The sequence below is a fragment of the Plecotus auritus genome (assembly GCF_963455305.1).
Source record: "Plecotus auritus genome assembly, chromosome: X".
Lineage (NCBI taxonomy): Eukaryota > Metazoa > Chordata > Mammalia > Chiroptera > Vespertilionidae > Plecotus > Plecotus auritus.
This window is the reverse complement of record NC_137784.1, coordinates 7,052,710-7,073,191: the sequence shown is the minus strand read 5'-3', so window position 1 is coordinate 7,073,191 and position 20,482 is coordinate 7,052,710. Positions and strand designations below refer to the sequence as shown.

The following is a 20,482-nucleotide window of genomic DNA, read 5'->3' as shown; positions in this document are numbered from 1 at the left end:
TTTTCTAAACTGCCCCACTAATCTTCCTCACTGTTTTGATATTTAAACTACTGCGCCCTGGTTGATGTGGCTGCTGATTGGAGCATCGTCCCATACACCAAAAGATCTCAGGTTCGATCCCCTGGTCAGGATTCATGCAGGAGGCAATTGACTGGTTTCACTCTCACATGGATGTTAAATATGTGTAAATATATATATATATATATATATATATATATATATATATATATATATGTGTGTGTGTGTGTGTGTGTGTGTGTGTGTGTGTGTGTGTGTGTATATATATATATATATATATGTAATAAACATTATTGTACCCACCTGGGGAAGATTTAAACAGAGATTCAGGGGGTCCTGGGGAGGCAGAAGCAGGGGAGGCAGCAGGGGCGACTGCAGGGGGTCTTGCATCTCAAAATCTGTATTTTTAGGCATTCTAGGGTAATGTACCATCTGAAATGCTACATGAGAAATACTTTTCTTTAAATAAAATCTGCCTTGAGATACAGTATTAAAAATGCTTACAATTTAAGTTGACTGAAAAAAATGAAGCTATCAAACCCCAAGCTAGAAAGCAAAGTATACAATGAGTTATTTAAATAAGGGCTTTGAAAATACAAGACAGGGAGAAAACTGGGTAATATTATAAAGTATTAAGAAGTTGTCTGGGGATTCTGGTCCAATATGGTGACAATAGCACATTCCTGAACTACTGTCTCCCATGGATACACCGAATGTACCACTATACACATAAGTTTTTCTCAAAGAAATCCAAAAAATAGCTGAGCTCTTATACATGCAGCGAACAAGAAAATAGGCTCATTGAAATAGGAAGGCCGAAACTGGTTTGGCTTGCCGAAACCGGTTTGGCTCAGTGGATAGAGCGTCGGCCTGCAGACTGAAGGGTCCCGGGTTCGATTCCGGTCAAGGGCATGTACCTTGGTTGTGGGCACATCCCCAGTGGGAGGTGTGCAGGAGGCAGCTGATCGATGTTTCTCTCTCATCGATGTTTCTAGCTCTCTATCCCTCTCCCTTCCTCTCTGTAAAATATCAATAAAATACATTAAAAAAAAAAGAAATAGGAAGGACAGTGTGAGACATGGTCTCACTCTAAACCCCATCCCCAGCACACCACCATACAATCAGGAGGGGACCCCTGACCCCGTGGTTCTCCTGAAGAGCAAAGGATTTACACCCCATATCTAGTGCCCCAGCTTTTAAGACCCACCTGAGATGGGCTCCCAAACACCTCACTCTTAAGGCCAACTGGGTTTATGGCCATAAAACCCACAAGAATATAACATACAAAGAAAACAGTTCTAAACCAGCTCTAGACTCACCAAGTCCTGCTTTCCTTGAAACAGGTCTATTTGGATATATTAAAAATTGCTGCCCGAGAGTCTGGCTTCTTTCTAATTTAGTACACATCTAGGGGCCAAGTGCCATCCTCCCTAGAGCCAAGGATGCCTCCCCTACCAGCTCCAAATCACCAGTATCTTCCAGAAAGAAGCTTATATACACATCTCTGCCCAGTGTTAGCAGCTGCCACTCAAGGGACAGGTCCCTGGACTGCCTGCCTCTGATAGCCAGGAGGGATTACATTCACAAGTCCCACGAGACTGTAGCAAACAAAGAAGTTCTTACTAGACGTAAAAGCACACACCCACAGCTATACAACCAGGCCAAATGCAGAGGGAGTAGGCAAAAATATGCATCTCCCAGTTTGTCCCAGGAGTTCTACAGAAGTCCAACCTTCTGTGCAGGTGATACATTCCAAGAACCTCAGTGGATGCCTGAAACCACAGATAGTACCATTGTTTTTTCTATACATACATACCGAGGATAAAGCTTAATTTACAAATTAGGCACAATAGATTAACAGTGATCTACACTAATAAGAGTAAGATGCAAATTGACCATATCTTTGCAACGCCCACCAACCAATCAGGAGTAAGTATGCACATTAACCAACAAATATGGCAAGTTCATTTGCATAAGCAGGTGCCAAGCGGCCAGGGGTGGGGCGGGGCACTTGCGTCATCATCACCATGGCATTCCGCACCGCCTCAGCCGCTCCAGGAAGCGTGGGAAGGCAGAAAGAAGGCTTCGGGATGGAGCGAAAAGGCAGTGCTGGCAGCCAGGTTAAGGAAGGCCCATTCTTGCACGAATCTTCGTGCATCAGGCCTCTAGTTAATAATAAAGTAGAACAATTATAACACTATACTGTAATAAAAGTTATGTAAATGTCTTCAGGGCCATTATTAAGTAAAATAAGGGTGACTTAAACATGCACTGTGCTACCTCGGGAGTTGATTTAATAACTGAGATGGCTACTAAGTGACTGATGGGCAGGTAGCACACGCAGCAAGGTGACACTGGACAAAGGAAGGATTCACATCCCAGGTAGGATGGTGTGATTTCAACATGCTACTCAGAACGACATGCAATTTAAAACTTACGAATTATTTCTAGGATTTCCCATCTAATATTTTCAGACCATGGGTAACAACAATCTGCCAAAAGGCAAACACTGGATAAAGGGAACTGCTGTATACTTTCCCAGTCGCTGTCAGAGTCTGGCTTCCAATCAGACTGATTCTAGGTGCTGACTGTGATCGTCCCCATTGGAGCACTAACAGTCTAGACCAGCCTTGGGCAAACTATGGCCCGCAGGCCGGATCCGGCTGTTCTATCCGGTTCTCTTGTTCTCCCCTCCGCTCCTTTACTTTGAATTTATATTAGTTCACACAAACACTCCATCCATGCTTTTGTTCCGGCCCTCCGGTCCAGTTTAAGAACCCATTGTGGCCCTCGAGTCAAAGTTTGCCCACCCCTGGTCTAGACACAACCTCAACTACTGGGCAGCACCAAGAACAAAGAAGGCATGGACAATCACAAAGGTTTGAAAGCAACCACTTTATTATAGAACTTAAGGGCCAGACAAGTATCACTGGCACAAACAATTCAGCCCAGCTCGTATTTATAAAGGAAAATGTTTGGCTCTAGGATTTTCCTGGAAGAACTGACCAGACAAATCCTTCCTGATTAGGAGCTGGGTGGTCATCAGTTAGCACTGAAAGTCTCATGTCCCAGGAAATGCCCTGCCAGGACTGACCAGCAGATCCTGAGTGACGGAGAAATGATTGACACGTTTTTGTGAAAGAGGGGGCTAAGGGACTATGTGGCAAAAGGAACCAGACAGCCTCGTTAGCCTGTCTCCTTATGCTTTTATTGTAGCAATAGTTTGAATTAAAATTAATCTTTAGATGTTATTAGTAGGGTATTTTTGAGAAAACATATTTGTAGTGTCTTTAAAACAAGGATATTTTGAAGTCTAAATATAAAGATTCCAATAAAACCGGGGGCTTAGACTTGCTTAGAAAGTCAAGGCAGGGTCTGCTGCCTTTGGCAAGAATCCCCTAGAGGCCTCCAACCTTTCAAAGAATCCTCACAGACTTTTCAACCAAGTCCCATGCTTCCCCACAATGCCCTCGTCCAGGCAAACTGGGATGGTGGTTCATCCTCAGAGCACTCCTGGATGCGCTTTTGGTAACCATAATGGCAGTGTCATTGAAGAACTTTCCCAAGATGCTCCCACAGCAAGTTGCTGGACTGAGAGCTGCAGGAGTACAAAGATGAAGAAAAGGGGCAGCAGCAAACGGGTCTCCTCCTACCTGTGTGGAAGTTATGCTAGTGCTGCGTTTGAGTGCACTTACCTTGATTTGGGTGAAGTGAGGTTTCTAAAGGTTATCCTGGAGAGGAGCATCTAGTGGCTGAGCCATCCCAGGTCCTGAGATGTCTTCCACGGGAGCAGCTCCAGCACAGCCCAGGATAGAGGCAGTGCTGGTCTCAACAACTGGGTCCTGGCTGCACAACTGGACGGTCACAAGACCTTAGTCAAAGTCTCTAACCTCTGTGCCCCATGTTCCCTAATCTGTAAAATGTGGACTCATGGTATCTACACTTCATATGGCTGATATGAACATTAAGTGAGTTAATACAGGTACAGGTTTAAAGTGTACCTGGCACACAGTAAGTGCCAGTAAATGTTATCTTCTCTTCTTACCATCTCAGGGTTTGGGTTCATTCTCAAGACAAAGATGTCAGAAGCAAAGCCCAGTGTCCAATACGATTTCTGGAGCTAGAATGGAAAACCTGTGTCTTTATTTTCAGGTATAAATCAGAAGGATAGTGCTGGGGAAGATGGCCTCCAGTTTGACAGGCAGTAGCCCAACTCTGGAGAGCAGGAAACACAGAAGAAACTTCCAAAATGCAGGATTAGAATTTGACCGATAAGTTTTCAAAGAAATAAAATCTAACACAAAAGCAGGGAAAAACCCCTTAGCAGCTCATTCTAGTGTAATGAAAGGTCTAAGAATTAGAAATTCTGAAAAGGAATTTCCTGACTAGATAATTTTTGGTTTATACAATAGAGTACCAAATAAAATAATGAAAAAGAAACCACGCTGGATTACACAAACAATTTTTATTGAGAATTCTGTTTATTACAGAGAACATAGGCCTTTTATTGTGTTACATGAGAAAGAAGCTGGGCAACACATGTGTTTACCAGAAGTCATCTGGTTCTTCATGAGAAAGGCCTGTGAAACTAAATTAGGGAAAAACAAAAAATTTGTTAAATTCTTGTCAGTTCATTCGGGGACCTTTCTAATGTTCCTATTCCTTCCCTGTGGGGTTTCTGCCCTCACTTAGTTTGTATCAGTAGCAATATCACAACTTCAAAATGCAACAGATTTGTTTTGCAGTAATTTGATTAGTTCAATAATTTCTTAGAGGCAGACTACATCTGAATGGTGCCCTTGGCTGACAAAGCCAGCAATCTGATTGATAATGGTTTGGGTCAGAACACAATGGTAAGGAAAGCATACCTTTCATCTTTGTCACTAGAGTGCAGCATGTCCACTTGCGAGCCTTCTCCAACACTCTTTATTGAACTCTGATAAAGAGGGGGAAGAATAATTTTGAAATTAGAGATGTATTAATGTATTGATTTTATTAAACACTTCTGATATCTCTGTGAGAACTTTTTGAAATATAATTTAAGGGTCCAAAAAGGTGACTTTTAGAGATGAAATTTAGCAAGCTCAAACTATCCCATGTGCATTCTCAATAGCCATAGTATTCCAGACTTATCTTAGTACCAATGCATTCGTTATTCACTGATAGCAGTTTCATTAATTTCATTCTTGTTCTGGAAATAATGAGACATCTCAACCTTTACAAACCCGAACAAATCAAGATCTGTTCAATCTTTTACCCAAGCAAAAGCGGTAACATTTTGTCAAGAATGTAATACACTTAAGAGACTCGAGGCTACATTTGAACTTTGGATTTTCTCTGCCGCTTTGTTTCCAATAGCCAGTTAATTGCCACACGTCCAAAACGGAAATCATCCCCACACACCACGGTATTTTGAATTTAATTTAAAAAAATCAATTTGCAATGAATACTATAAAAATAAATATATTACTCACAATTCGGGTGTTCTTAAATATTTTCAGCTGAAAATTCTCACAAAAAATGATTTTAAAGTTGGCCAGGGCTGCCACTTAGGGAAAACATTCTTTTTTATAGATGTGTGTGGCATGTGGGGATTGTCTGCCGCTTGCGTCTACAGACGCTTATGGGCGTACTATGGGATAGAGAAGGCACACTCCTATCCCAAAGTTTTCTAACAAACCACAGAAGCCCTCGCGCCCCCACCCACAGACCTCTGGTTTACAGCATCAGTACCTTATCCAGCTTCTTTGCGTCTTGGTCCTCCTGGATGATTTTCATATATTTCTCCAAAGCGTTTTCACCACAAGCAGATTTGTCTTTCATTTCTTCTTCAACACTCTCTTCTAATTCTTTCTCCATTTCAGTCTTTAAAGACTCTTCAATTATCCGCTGTCAAATTTTGGCCAGCAAAATAGGAAATACACACATACATTTTAAAAACACTTAATACTATAACTCTGATCTTTTACGTAAAATGTGCACGCCAGAAAACCATTTCCTTTTTTTTTTTCATTGAAGTCATTGCTACCATCAAAGGGGGGGACAGGAAGTCATGTAATGAAGGATGGGATTACTTTGCCTAAAGGGTCTTGTGCTCTAGACCAAATGAACCAGGAGTTCAAGGAACATGATACAGAAGATTAATCTATGTAAGGTCCAGCAGGCGTGCAAAGTGGCAGAGTAGGGACCAGAATCCGGACACAGAAGGGCAAAGACAATCAGGAGGGAGGAGGGCAGGGCAGCCTGAGGAAGCCACCTCCCGAGTTTCCTCTGGTCCCAGGCAGCTGACCTGGAAACCCCACATACACAGGAAAGATCTACAGCAAAGCAGTCCACCCCCTTTCCAGGTGTGTTTTCAGGACCAGTTGAAAATGCATGCCCACAGGCTTCCAAAGCTCCCCTTCTCAGTGTGCTTAAGCACAGGAGAGGATCAGGATGCCTGCAGCAGGCTTTTTGAAAGTTACCTACCGCTATGTCTTTAGGGGACACTAAGGATTCACACTAAAGGTGCACCATGCAGAAACTAACATGGAGAACTGAGCTCTAGTTATTACCCTTTCTTGATCCAGTTTTTCTAGTTCTCTTCGTTCCTTTTCCAAAGCTTTCTGTTCACTCAGCCTTTTTTCTTCTCTCTGCTTTTCTTCTTTCAGCAGGTTCCATATTCTCTCTTCTTCACTCTCTTCTTCAACTTCTTTCTCATCTGCGCCTAAAGGGACAGAAAATGAAGAGCAAGTAGCTTCCAGCATCAGTTTTTCCAACAAATGCAGGAATGGCTTGCAGGTGCCCCTGCTCGATTCTGTTTACTGTGTTGGCCTGCTGATCCAACTTCATGGTCTGGCAGCCCCCAGCCCCACTCCTGGCATGACACCTGCCTTTTGCTTTACTGGGATGAACACAAGTCACTCTTATCACGAACAACTTCAACTGTCCTCCCCTCCAGATCACATTTCTTTATCCTCCTCACCCCTTCTCCTTCCTCCGCCCTCCCCACGCCCTGCATTTCTACCTCCACAATGGGTTGTAATCTCTGTAACGCTACTTAGGATTCTGAATTAACCATTAGTCTCTAATTTATAACTCTTCCCGACTCCCACAAGGGCACTCAAGCCTCTCCCGCCCAGTACAAAACCAGCACCCCACCCCTTCACCCCCCTAATCAGCTTGCCATCATTCCCCACTTCCCCTGGGCTGATCCTTTCCTAGGGTTTCAGCTATCAGCTCTGCCCTGATCATTCCTACAGCTATTTCTCTAGTCCTGATCTCTCCCCCCAGCCTCACATCCACGTTTCTGACCAGTTCCCTGCCATCAACACACAAAAATCCCATGACATCAGCTTCATACCTGAAGTTACCATTCCTGTTCTTTTAATAATGCCTTTCTACACTACATTCACTCAGCCACAAGGGCTTACAAGTTCTAACTCCCCACCTTGCTGCAATTAGAGTCCCTCTCACCATTTACCTAGACCAGTGGCCGGCAAACTGTGGCTCGCAAGCCACATGTGGCTCTTTGGCCTCTTGAGTGTGGCTCTTCCACAAAATACCAGGGTCTGGGCAAATCTATTTTGAAGAAGTGGCGTTAGAAGAAGTTTAAGTTTAAAAATTTTGGCTCTCAAAAGAAATTTCAATCGTTGTACTGTTGATATTTGGCTCTGACTAATGAGTTTGCCGACCACTGACCTAGACAGCTGCGGCTAAAATAACCTAGTCAGTGTGCTCTCCCTGACATCAGTCTCTGCGTTCAAGCAATCCACCTTCATCAGCGCCTGTCATTTCCTGAAGAGAAGACCTGGATTTCTGTTGCTGTATCTACTCCGGTGGAGCCCAGACCCACTGCGCTCTAGGCACTGACAATCTGCCTTTTTTTTTCTGGACTGACTTGCTATAGCACCCTACTTCTGCACTGGGAACAATGCACCTTAAGCAGTGGACTCACTGCTGGCTGAATCCAACTGTACCTCCCTTGCTCTGTGCTTTGCTTTCACTCTCTCCCCTAACCTGACACTCCCTTCCTTCCACCTCTCCCATAAAACTCTATCCCTGAGGAAGCCCACACTTAAGTGCCTCCTCCTCGGTGAGGTCCTCCTTATTCCTAAAGTGACAGCTACCTCTCCACCACCCACATTCACACAGTATTTTGTACCTGCCTTGTCACAACCATGTGTATTTGTTTGTCCTACATCTATTGTCTGGGATTTAATTATTTGTCTATTCCCTGTAGCTCAAAGCGTAAGTCCCCACGTGTCACAGGTTAAACTCAATGTCAACCCCACAGAGCGTTATGCTTGCCTTTCTCTTCTGGCTAAACTTTCCCCCCAGCAATGCTAAGAGACAAACTCACAGGTTCACCAGAGGACTTCAAAGGTTTTTGCTCTGCCCTGTTCCAAGTCCCTGGCAGGAATTGAGTTAGTTTTACTAACAGGACAGAGGCAACACAGTCTTCTCGGTCTCATAGTCCTAGTCATGAAATTCAAATATCAGGGGAGGCAGCTGATCATTTCCACAGACAGAAATGCAATCTCCTCCTTGCTGTTGGAAGAATAGTTACTCCTAAATGGCATCACTTTATCACATGGAATAGCAACCTCAAAATAGGAATGCTGTTTGGTTGCTGACTTTAAAAGATAAAGAAGAAAAGGACTACAACTTTGCTGTGGAGTATACAGTCATGCACTACATAACAAAATTTCGGTCAACAACGAACCACATATATGATGGTGGTTCCATAAGATTACAATGGAGCTGAAAAATCACTGTTGCCTAGTGGTACAGCCATCACCACATGGTAACTTAACGTAACACATTACTCATGTGTCTATGGAGATGCTGACGCAAACTAATCCACTGTGCTACCAGCCATATAAAAGCATAGCACATACAACTACGTCTAGTACCTAATACTTGATAATGATAATAAATGGCCATGTCACTGGTTTATGTATTTACTACACTATACATTTTATCATTATTTTATAGTGTTCTCTTTCTGATAAAAAAAAGTTTGCTATAAAACAGCATCCCATGTTGTGCAGACAGCATTCTCATAGAGCTCATGTTTATTACCATCTCACCTGATGGCATCATTTTCTCTTGTGCTTGATTTAATCTTGTGTTTTGTACAGTAGCATGCTGTACAGGCTTGTAGCCGAAGGGCAATATAGATCACACAGACTGGGTATAACAGGAGGCTGTACCATCTAGGTTTACATAAGCGCACTCTGATTTTGGCACTACGATGAACCCCTGAAGGACACATTTCTCAGAATATATCCCTGCTGTTAAGCGGCACATGACTGTACTTGGTAGATACAGAAACCTCTTTGGATGTTAGAGCAAAGAAAAGCACCATTTCCACTGGGCACCTCAAAGATAGCAAGTTTCAGCCTTTTCCATTACCCTTTGTACCAAGATGAAGAGGGGAAATGATGACATAAGAGAATTTTTCAATCCTCCTCACTGTAAACACACAATCAATGTAAACACACTAAGAATAATTTTAAAAGCTATTATTATAATTTACATTACATCTCAAGAGGTAGAACACGTATCAACTCAATTGTTTCCCTTCTTGTATTACATTATTTTTATTCCCTATTCACCCAGGTCTCTGCCAAATGCCTATCACACCCACTCTTGGGTGCACTGCCCCTACTGGGTACCCACTGGATGTCCTCAGTGATGGCTGAGTGTCCAACTTCCCCACTAGAAGCTCCATGAAGCAAGGGCTTGGGTTGGCCCACTGCAGTATGCCCAGTGCCCAGCACACAGGAGGTTCTTGATCAAGTCTCGCTGAATGAGTGCTTTCCAGAATGATTTACTCTGGAATCAGCAATATCAACCTTTTCAAAGTCTCTTGCTTCTTCCAGCAATTGCTCATATCCCTGAGTATGCTGACTTAAACCAAGAAACTACTTACAAGAGGCTTTGCACACACAGGTTTGGGGCATGATAGTCCTGCCCAAACACTGGGAGGACAAAAGGTAGTTTTACTCGAGGAACTTCCTTTCAAGCTTAAGGCTTAAACCCTTTGGTTCAAGGAGAAAAGGACCTGGCTGTAATGAACTCTAGTCTCCCCCTACCACTTTCCTCCCTGTGTATCCACACTGGTGAGGGAAGTGGGTAAGCTGGAAAAGCTAAGAGGAAAGAGAAAGTGGGCCAGACAAATCTGATGACCAGTTTTCCTCCAGTGTCATCAGTTCTTCTGAAAACTGAAATATAAAGGTTTTTCTGCCCTAATTTTTTTTTCTGCCCTAATTTTTAAAGGAATGAAGGAAGGAAACAAATATTAACATACCAATCACACTGAAGATGTATATGGGTATTAACCACCATTTCATTGTTACACTGTAATTTCTCAAGACTGAACGGTTTCTGCAAGTGTCTTAAGCAGAAAGGTAACTGCTCTGTCAGACTTTGGACAAGGAAAACATAGTAAAAGCCATTGGCCCGGGAAGAATAAATGAGAAGCCTTTCCTTCACAGTTTTCTCCTCTTTACATGTTCAGATTGGGAGTTACTTCAGAAATGTCATTAACATTGCTAACACCCCAACCCTAAGACACTGAATAACTTAAGCTTACAATAAGTACACTTCCACAATACGTGAAATAACTTACAGGGCACAGACTGGCGTTCAGTACCCATCATACTACCTGTAGTTACCACCAAGGAAAACTTACTTGGATACTGAGAGGAGAGAGATCTGTCAGGAAGAGCGGCTGCAGCCGCGCCCAAGGGAGACATGTCGCCAGCTGGGTGGAGGCCATTCACTTCAAACTGCATTGGCATGTCCGCTGCATCTACAAGAGGTACAAACGAGTGTCCCATGAGTCCTTAACCACAGCAAGAGAAGGCAGTGCAGCATGGGGGTAACTTATCGCGGAACGCTCAAGTCTCAATCAATGCGACCAGGCCAGAACTTTCCCTACAGAATTAACCTTAAGACGTTTCAGCATAACCACCTGCCAACGTATTCACTTCTCCAAGTGTTCTTACACTTAAAGAATTAGATTTGTTTTCAAAACTAGATTCATAACCCAACAGGAAAGTGACAGAAGAATTCACCTGGCTTGCTGACAATTATTTGAACTCCTGCAAAGAATTTGCAAGTTTTACTAAGGCCTTTCATTTAATTGTTCAAAATATACTTTCAAACTTGGTGATGAAGCTCAATGGCGAAATGATAGGTTACATACAAATATAAAGATTTCCCAAGCTGGAGAAAACCTCAGAGCTGACTGACTCTACATCTCAATTTTGTACTTAAGCAGTAGGCTCCTAGAGAACACTTTAAGGCAGGGCCAGAGCCAGGAATCCAGTTTCCAGACAAGGAAGCTAATATACTTTCACCTCCATTCTTTCACTAAGAATGAGTTTTCTACATCTGAGGCAGTCGACAGAATCTGTATAACTTAAAGGAAATAACTTGGCATCTTTATATTCCATAAAAAGGAATAAAAAATTTAAAAATGTAAATATCTGTGTTTTCCGATGGTCTTAGGCTCTACAGGAGCGGTTCTCAACCTGTGGGTCGCAACCCACAGGTTGAGAACCGCTAGCAGGGTCACCGAAGACCATTGGAAAACACAGATATTTACATTACGATTCATGACAGTAGCAAAATTACAGTTATGAAGTAGCAACGAAAGTAATTTTATGGTTGGGGCTCACCACAACATGAGGAACTGTATTAAAGGGTCGCGGCATTAGAAAGGTTGAGAACCCTGACTTATGGGCTTAGCTCCAACTTTGAAATTATTGGTTATCCTGAAATTTTTGTAAAAATGGAACTCAAATGTACCCCTGAAAATCTTTGTGATATAAAAACGAAGCAATATATCTTTGTTTTTATCACAAAATACAAATGTAATTTGTAACTACTTTGATTTTTAAAACAATGGATATGTTTCACCAAAACTTAGCTTTCTACATTTTCAACTTATATTTGAACTTACATTCAAAAGATGATTCAAGTTCCTCATCATTATCCTTAAAAGATAGTTCATCCACCTTTGAAGATTCATTTATGTCTTGAACTTCAGTTTGTCTTTGATAAAGACTAGGTTGGAAAAATAAAATCCATGAGTGTGAAGCTATAATAGGGTAAAACCAAGAGCACAGGACTATGAAAAGCCTTTGTGACTCAAGAAAAGGCTCTAGAGAATGAACTGTGCTCAGTGAGAATGAGAGCTGCCCTGCATTGGGCGCACTCCATGCACCAGGCATCATTCCAAGTAATCAAGACATTAGCTCAGGCACTCCGCAGAACCACCTTACACTGTGAGGCAGGCACTATTGCTGACAAGGAATAATGCTGCACTCTCAATGCTGTTTATTTCTCCAAGAACCACAAAACATTTTTGAAAAGAACAAATTCTATACAGAATCAGCCTGGGTCAGCTGAAGATGCAATACTACAAGCCCCATGTGCATCCAAGTGCCCTAACTCCCACATGGGTGTCCTGTCTCTCCTCTTGGCTTTATGAGAGAGCAATATAAATACATATACATTACATGCATTAGGACCATGATGGGTACATGCACCAGTTTTCAACTCTGTACACTGAGACTGAATCGATAGCAGACAGATGTCCAGCCTGGAGACCAGAACTAAGGCACCAGAATCTCCCTCCATAAGGATCATGCACAGACAGGAGTTCCACATATGACTCAACAATCCCAGCCTGGGGTGACCCACAGCCTAGCTTCTACATACGTCTACTGCATTCTGCTTCAACAATCAGACCCTACAACCCACTACCAATTCAGAATTTATCTCAATAGACAAATTAGAATTTTGTTTGTTTGGACTTAAATACCAAAATGTTTTTTAAAATATGTTTTATTGATTTCAGAGAGAGGAAGGGAGAGGGAGAGAAGGACAGAAACATCAATGATGAGAGAGAATCACTGATCAGCGCTTCCTGCACGCCCCCTATTGGGGATCGAGCCGGCAACCCAGGCATGTGCTCTGACTAGGAATGGAACCGTGACCTCCTGGTTCATGGGTCAATGCTCAAGCCACACCAGCCAGGCCCAAAATATTTTTCAGATGACTTTTTAATGATGTGTGAAACTACTTCAAGTTTAAAAATAAACTGAATTTATTTGCTTTTGCAGATTTTGTATGTTGCTTTTTTATCTCTATACACCGAGTCTATTCATGGAACTATGAAGATGCTTATTGCTACCATAGTGCATAGTGCACACATCAGGTTTAGCAAACAAAGAAAAATTACTTATTTACTAAAAGGAATTTTCGCCAGGTAATTCAGATGATTTTCAAAGATCACACATCATCTTGCAATCTAACTGCAAATTCTACACTCCGCGTGGTCCTGAGCATCACTTTAAAACACACCACACTAGCCCTAGCTGATTTGGCTCAGTGGATAGAGCGTTGGCCTGCTGACTGAAGGGTCCCGGGTTTGATTCTGGTCAAGGGCACATGCCCGGGTTACAGGCTCGATCCCCAGTAGGGGGCATGCAGGAGGCAGCCTATCAATGATTCTCTCTCATCATTGATGTTTCTCTTTCTCTCCTCCCTTCCTCTCTGAAATCAATAAAAATACATTTTTTAAAAAAAATAAAAACACCACACAAGTCAGGGCTGAGACCCCATGCAGCTAACCAGACTTGGCTGGGCCAATCAGAATGCGGGACTTACTTGGCTTTCTGCTCCAGAGAGCTGGAGAGTGAATGGAAGGAGAGGCTGTGCCTAGACTCAGTTGATGAAGGCTGGAGCATTCTTCCTGGACAAGAACTGGGAAAAGCAACTTGGGATTGGCATAGACCTAAGGGGCAGAAGATATCAGGGCAAGAATAATTTACATGGAGGAAAAAGCAATGTGGTTTCTATGTTCTATTAGTTTGAAATGAAATTCTGTTATTCTTGCAAACAGTTGAGTATGATGTATAAATGATCCACAGCATTAACGATTCAAGCACCTAAATGAAACTGCAGTGATTACAATAAAATATATAAAACTAATCAGTAGTAGGGGAAAAGCCATTGATTGTCATTCTCTAAACACACCTGCATGCCAAGCAAAATGCTGGAACTTGCCACTCTATCCCATTGTCTCCCACACCAATGTTGTGCCATAGGCGAGAAGCCACTGGTAAGCAGGCAACCACGGGTGTGGTGAGGACACAACTAGAGATTTTTCAGGTTCAAGGCTTTCCCAGACCCAACTAAGCATGAGCTTTCCGCTCCTTCCCGCTGTCTAGGGCTCCCTCTTACTCAGTAAGAGGTTCAATGAGGACCATCCAAGACCTGCAACCCTTTCTGCAAAAGCTTACCTTCCAGATACATTTCACCATCAAGGCTTCGTTTAGCAACAGGAGTGGAGGAAAGGCGTCTGTTGGAGCCTCTGCAGAGCCATGAGACTGCGTTGCCCAGTGCTTCTGCCACGCTGCCTGCAGGCTTCTTGGGCACAGCTGCTTCCTCTGCAAAAATACGTCTTTCCGAGGAACCTGAAATGATGTTCTTGAGAGTTTCTTGCAAGCACGCAGGTGGCAGACTCTTGGATGGTACTGGGCTTCTAGCGGCAGAATACTGACCATTACCGACTCTATCACGGTAATTTAGGAAAGCTTTTTCTAAGCTTTCGGCCTCACGCTCTAGCTCTTTCATTCTTGCCTTGGTGCTTGCTACAAACTCAATGTCAGAATCTGGGGAGCTACCATCTGTTCTTGCATTTGTATAACTTAAGACCCTTGATGCAATTGTGTCTGCCTTCAGCTTTTCCTGTTTGAGAAGATTTTTCAAGAGATTCCTGTTTCTTTCATCCTTAGGAGGCCCCATCAATCCGCTGACAGAACGAGGAAACAGAGATGTCTTTGGATTGCGGTACACTTCATTCTCTAGGGCTGCGGGTTACACAGAGAAAATGTGACCAATGAGGACAGAAAATTCAAACATGCTTGATAATTATTTTTTGAAGAATGAAAGGAGGTAGTATTAAGAACAAACATGCACACTAAACAATTTCTGAAGCCATGGTAATACTAATTATTTATTAGCATTTATTGGGAGCCTTTTAGTACCAGCTACAGCTTCATAAGCCTTCTTTCTTAATACATAATTATTATTTCATGATCCATAATACACAATCTTAATATCCAAAAAGCTCTGAGAACTGAAAACTTACTCATAATTTATTTGGTCACAAAGCCTAAGCGGACCTGAACTCACTTGGTTGATAAACTTGACCTGAACTGATGCAAACCCATTCATAATCTTTATTTATTCTACCCAGCATGGACAGTCATACATTTGACTACAAACATGTTTTACTACAGGAACTCCCAGGGCTGTGGCAAAACCACTGTAGGGCCCAAGTTTCAGATAAGGGTGTGAGGACCTGCAGCCACAAGTCTAACAACTCTCCTCCTCCTCCATTACAGGTGGGGGGCTGAGGCTGGGTCACACAGGTAGTGAGGTGTACAGATGCTGGGACTCCCTAAGCAAAGCCAGTACATGCACAGCCAGTCTTGTGGCCGCTACTCTCCAGCAATGCTTCCAGAGTAATGCATGTGTTTGAAAAGGTTCCATCCTCAAACTATTTTTCATCATTCGAGATCACTGTGAGTTCAGCTGTGGGCAGTTTGGCAAATTGAGAGAAAATAAGGAACAGGAAGGAGTAGACATGAGTAGAGATAAAAGCAAAACTAGTGCGGGAGAAGAGAGTAAGAACTGAGGAGGAAAGAGTGCGAACAGGAACTGAGAAAGGCTCAGGACCAGGAAGTGTGGAAACTAGTTCAACTGCTAAACACACAGAAACTTCCTTTGAGCTTCAAAGCAGCAAAAGAGGTATCTCAGCTTCAGTTATGAAGTAGGAAGGGGCAGATAGCATGCATCCTCACAGAAAACATACAATAGTAACATGACAGCAGTAACCCTTCCAAGGGTCTGATGTGTCCCAGTTAAATGTGCCCCAAGGTCAACTAACCTCAAAATCGGGCGCAAAAACAAAAGCATTATATATAATCAATATTATGTATGCCAATGTGACAAAAGCCACCCGCTTCTCCCACATGCTTACTCATCTCTCAAGAAACATGTAAAACCACTGAAGAGTCAAATTGATCTTATTATCAGGGTAACAAATATAAAAGAAAAGCCTAGGTCCACAATAAATTTGAGGTACGTCATCACCACACCTTTCTTGTTTGGGGTATGAGGCTCTCCCAAGACACAGGGCACCTATTAAAAGCAAGTCACATTAGCTGATGACAGGTTGGTATTCCTGAAATGGACAGGGAGTTTTACTTCTAAGATGGCATATTTCTATGGCTTTTCCCCTACTGAGAATTACTAAAATTTCAGTAACAATCATTATATTTCCACATACATCAGACGTTTTACACATACATACATGTACACATTTATAGGTTAAAAATGTCTCTAACCTGTCTGAGTTTGTTTCAGTTGCAATTGTAAATCAGCCACCTGCATATTTAAACTCTTTACAGAGGCATCATAATCTATTATCTGGGCCTTCAGCTTTGCAGAATGCTCAATCTGAAAAGATTTAGAGAAGGGAAAGAAATCAATGTAAAAGAAAGCCCAGTTCACTTCAAAAGGAACAAGTCTTTTATCCGGCTTATTCTCTTTTCCGTTTTGCCCATTCTGAGCAGCTTTATGCCTGTAGCCCACAGGTCCCTAGAAAACAACAGAGCACACAAGTTTGCCACCTCCATTTTCACTCATCTCAAAGAACAGCTCTACAGGGCATGAGGCAGACACCAGAGTGTCAATAGTTCTAAGTCACAGAGCAAGAACCAAGAGACACACCAGTGGGCACCATTGGGACTTGGACAATTTTGTATTTATAAGAATTTGCTTTCCTCGGGATTTTATTACTGTTATGAATATAGTAATACCATCACTCGAGCATTTTCTCAGATGAAAAGGATACCTTAGCATAGTGGGGGAGTAATTTTTGATGTTAAAATCAATCTGATTTACAATGGCATGACATATGCCAAGTTTACATGTGTACACAGTGGACTGGCCTAACACCTGGCCAACCAAAGAACAGTACTCACTTCACTTTGCAGCTGTCTGTGCATAACTTTCTTGTAGTTTTCAAACTCCTTATGCCCTAACAGGATAGTAGCTTCTGCTTTCTTTAACTGTTTCTGCAAATTTACCAGCTCAGGAGATGGCTGAGCTATGCCTAAGAAGGTAAAAAAGCCTAGTGATTATCAACAGCAAGTTTTCTCATTTCACTTAGCAAAAGCAGCTAAGGATATTTTAAATTGTTCTTTGTTTTTTTTTTTTGTACACATGTAGTTAATAGTATATTAATTATTTGGAATGGACTAAGAGCAATCCTGACTCTCAAATTCCAGAATTTAATGCATGCAAATAAATGCTAACTTCACTATTCTTCCTACTCCCATTCCAAGTTAAAAAAAAAATTCTTTCAAATCCTCAAGTTAACTTGAAAGCCCACCTCTTTCCTCTACCACGCACAGAAGGCATAGAAGGTGCCCTCCATCAGAACCTGTTGATGACTACCCCTGGGTCCAATCTGATCTGTGCATCTATCAGCAGCACTTGGGGTCCAGGCAGACAGCAGATGGAGTTCCCCCATTTCAGTCACTGAAGAACCCTCCAATAAAGGGTAACTCATGTAGGGTAGCCACAAAAAGATGGTGTGGTTCCCTGGGCTAGCAATGGGGCCATGCTGTTAACACTCCTTGGGCCTAAAGGGTCAGGGAGGGAAGAATTCCCAGAAGTGGAGAGAATGAGCTGGCATAGGCACAGGCGCTGGTGAGAGGCCATCGGCAAGCACTGGGATCTTGCCTGGCTGAGAGGAACAGGGCCAGCCCACAGCCAATGTACACAGTTGGGGGTGGGGGAGAATGGCAGGGAGGAGAATAACAACCATCTCACCTCATTCTCATCCCTCCTTCCCAGCAGTGAGGGTGACCCCACTGGCCAAACCTGAATAGCAGAGGGCGAGGGGAAATTGGTACAATCCAGAGAGGCAGATTTGTACAGTTTAAAAATATTTCTTCTTAGTGACACTACTAATACAACAGCAAGCAAAAAGGCAGTAACTTCAAATCGAGAATCTTAAGTGCATAAAATTTTTCTGATTGAACCCTCCCTTTACAGGTAGTACAAAGCAGTTTCATAATACTAAGCTAATATGAATTACAAAGACATGCAAATCAGGAAAAAGACATACGGTTTAAGAGATGCACTTTTTCATTTCTGCTCTCTTCCAGTTGTTGCATAAGTAATTTATTTTGAGCCTGACACTCCAGTTTCTCTTCTTTTATAAGTGAATAGTCACTCATCTCTTTCATCTTTTCATTCAGCAGGTGGTTTTGCTTGGTTATTGCCAAGGACTGGGACTTGAGAGACTCGAGCTCATGCTGGAATTGAAAAAATCTTGCATTTTTCAATGAACAGTGACTGCAGTACTGCTTACTCAAAAGCTGGCAGGCTGCTTTAAGCTGGGCATCACAATGCAATTAAGGTCACTGGACAGAAGTCTTATTCTCTGCAGTAGGAAGAGCCTGACTTCGGGGAAGTTCATCCAACCTTATACTTATGCAGAATCCTGGCCTACAAAGCAAGTGCTTCTGATTAAGTTTATCACCTGTTTTCCAGATGCAACTAAGATCCCAACAGCAATCAGACTGTAGCAATGTTTTTAAATATGAAAAAGTGAACTATCACAAACATGCTGTGGGTGCTTTCCTTTTCTTTGTACATCTCACGTTTGCATACAAACGCCTACAAAGTTCTCAAATAGGTAAGTCATTACAGCTGCAAAAATACATTTTATGTGCAGGATATATTCAGGTTATGTCAAGTTCTAGCTCTGTCCTTCAGATAGCACATGTGATGAACAGAAGGAAAATAAAGTGGCATGTGAAAAACACATTTCATTCTGTTTTAACCTATAAGATCCCGATGTAATGACAGGAATGTTCACCTTCTGGTGATGGGAAGGGAAGAAGAGGCTGAAGCAGAAACTAAAAGCACTGGCCACCTGCTATGGGTTAAGCCCGTGGTCAGCACACTGCGGCTCACGAGCCACATGCGGCTCTTTGGCCCCTTGAGTGTGGCTCTTCCACAAAATACCACGGCCTGGGCGAGTCTATTTTGAAGAAGTGGTGTTAGAAGTAGTTTAAGTTTAAAAAATTTGGCTCTCAAAAGAAATTTCAATCGTTGTCCTGTTGATATTTGGCTCTGTGGACTAATGAGTTTGCCGACCACTGGGTTAGGCACATAAGTCAGCTCACCAAGGGACCTCAACCACCAAGGAATGTGGGCAGCACCCCAATGTTTAAGGAACTTGTCTGAGGCACACAAGCAGGAAGGGAGAGACACAGGATTCAAGCAGAACTCCAGGCCCCAAAGGATGTACTTCCCATGATTCCCTAGGAGACTAAGACTGAAAGGAAGAACTACTGAATTAATTTAAGTTGGGCCATCACCTTCTTAGTCATATAATAAATAGTCCAAATACATTGACAGTAACAAGCTAAATTATGTATGACTGACACTAAAATTCCATATACTGCCTAACATCTATTTCAAAAAACAATAGGCTTAGCAATTACCTCAAGTTCTTTCACACGAGTTGCACAATGATAGAGTTCTTCCTTTTTTGAATTAAGAGCCAACAGCTGCTCTTGCAAAAGTATAGCTTTTTCTGTAAGAGAGAGCCAACCAATTAAACATCATGTTTTTCTAGTGGATACAGAACTCATTTAAGAATTTGTGGCCCATGTCAGAACTAATGACCATTATTTCATAATCTAAAATAGCAGTTGTCAGAGTCCAAATCAGTAGGGCAAGTAAGAAATAAGCCCTTTTACCCAACAGGTGATGGGAAGTTAATCCTAACGGCCACTATGTGGTGAGCTTCCTCCTATTACACACACCAACCAGAGTTACACCAGGTGCTTAGAGCCCTCATGCCCAAAGATTTGAATTTCCTTAAACACAAAGATTTGTCTTATGATTTTATAGTCACTATTTTGTCATTTTCACTTCATCTAATACAAGTCTATGCAGATATTATCATCAAAAAGTAATTAGCTGACTACATAATGGTACTAATTGCTAAAGAAGTATTAGTCTCCACAAGATAGTCACAGAGGAGCAGCCACACGCTGGGTGTCCTTGCAGGTCTCCATCAAGTACCCAGCCCTGGTTTACTCCAAGAAGTCCTTTGAAATTTCCACTGAAGTTCAACTTCTTGTCACAGGCAAGTTCCTAGAAATATACTGAGAGGTAAAATACCTAGAGGTTGAAAAATTATTCAACTTTCCTTCTGAGTCCTTGGCTAATTATATAACAGTTCAGGGGGTTATAGTCAAGTGGAAATATCAAAAAGCATAAAGATATAAGTTAAAGAAATAAGAAACTGGGTCACAGGGGACAGAGAAGGTAAAATAAAATTTTCCGTAAGTAAAAAATGAGTCTCTCATGG

The 20,482-nt window shown here is 42.2% G+C and overlaps 1 protein-coding gene across 3 annotated transcripts in view; it reads right to left on the bottom strand.

Moving 5' to 3' along the window:
• Window positions 1-4,468: 4,468 nt before the first annotated feature.
• OFD1 (OFD1 centriole and centriolar satellite protein) overlaps window positions 4,469-20,482 on the bottom strand; it is a 42,868-nt gene continuing 26,854 nt past the window's right edge. For all 3 annotated transcript variants that reach the window (XM_080652959.1, XM_080652957.1, XM_080652958.1), the window contains 12 exons: window positions 19,608-19,699; window positions 18,221-18,410; window positions 17,070-17,200; window positions 16,431-16,542; window positions 14,319-14,888; window positions 13,684-13,810; window positions 11,972-12,075; window positions 10,697-10,816; window positions 6,573-6,724; window positions 5,752-5,907; window positions 4,887-4,954; window positions 4,469-4,606 (listed from right to left, as the gene is read on the bottom strand). In XM_080652959.1, coding sequence (XP_080509085.1) covers window positions 4,564-4,606; window positions 4,887-4,954; window positions 5,752-5,907; window positions 6,573-6,724; window positions 10,697-10,816; window positions 11,972-12,075; window positions 13,684-13,810; window positions 14,319-14,888; window positions 16,431-16,542; window positions 17,070-17,200; window positions 18,221-18,410; window positions 19,608-19,699 — 1,865 coding nt within the window. In that variant the 3' untranslated portion in view covers window positions 4,469-4,563. The remainder of the gene's footprint in view (window positions 4,607-4,886; window positions 4,955-5,751; window positions 5,908-6,572; window positions 6,725-10,696; window positions 10,817-11,971; window positions 12,076-13,683; window positions 13,811-14,318; window positions 14,889-16,430; window positions 16,543-17,069; window positions 17,201-18,220; window positions 18,411-19,607; window positions 19,700-20,482) is intronic.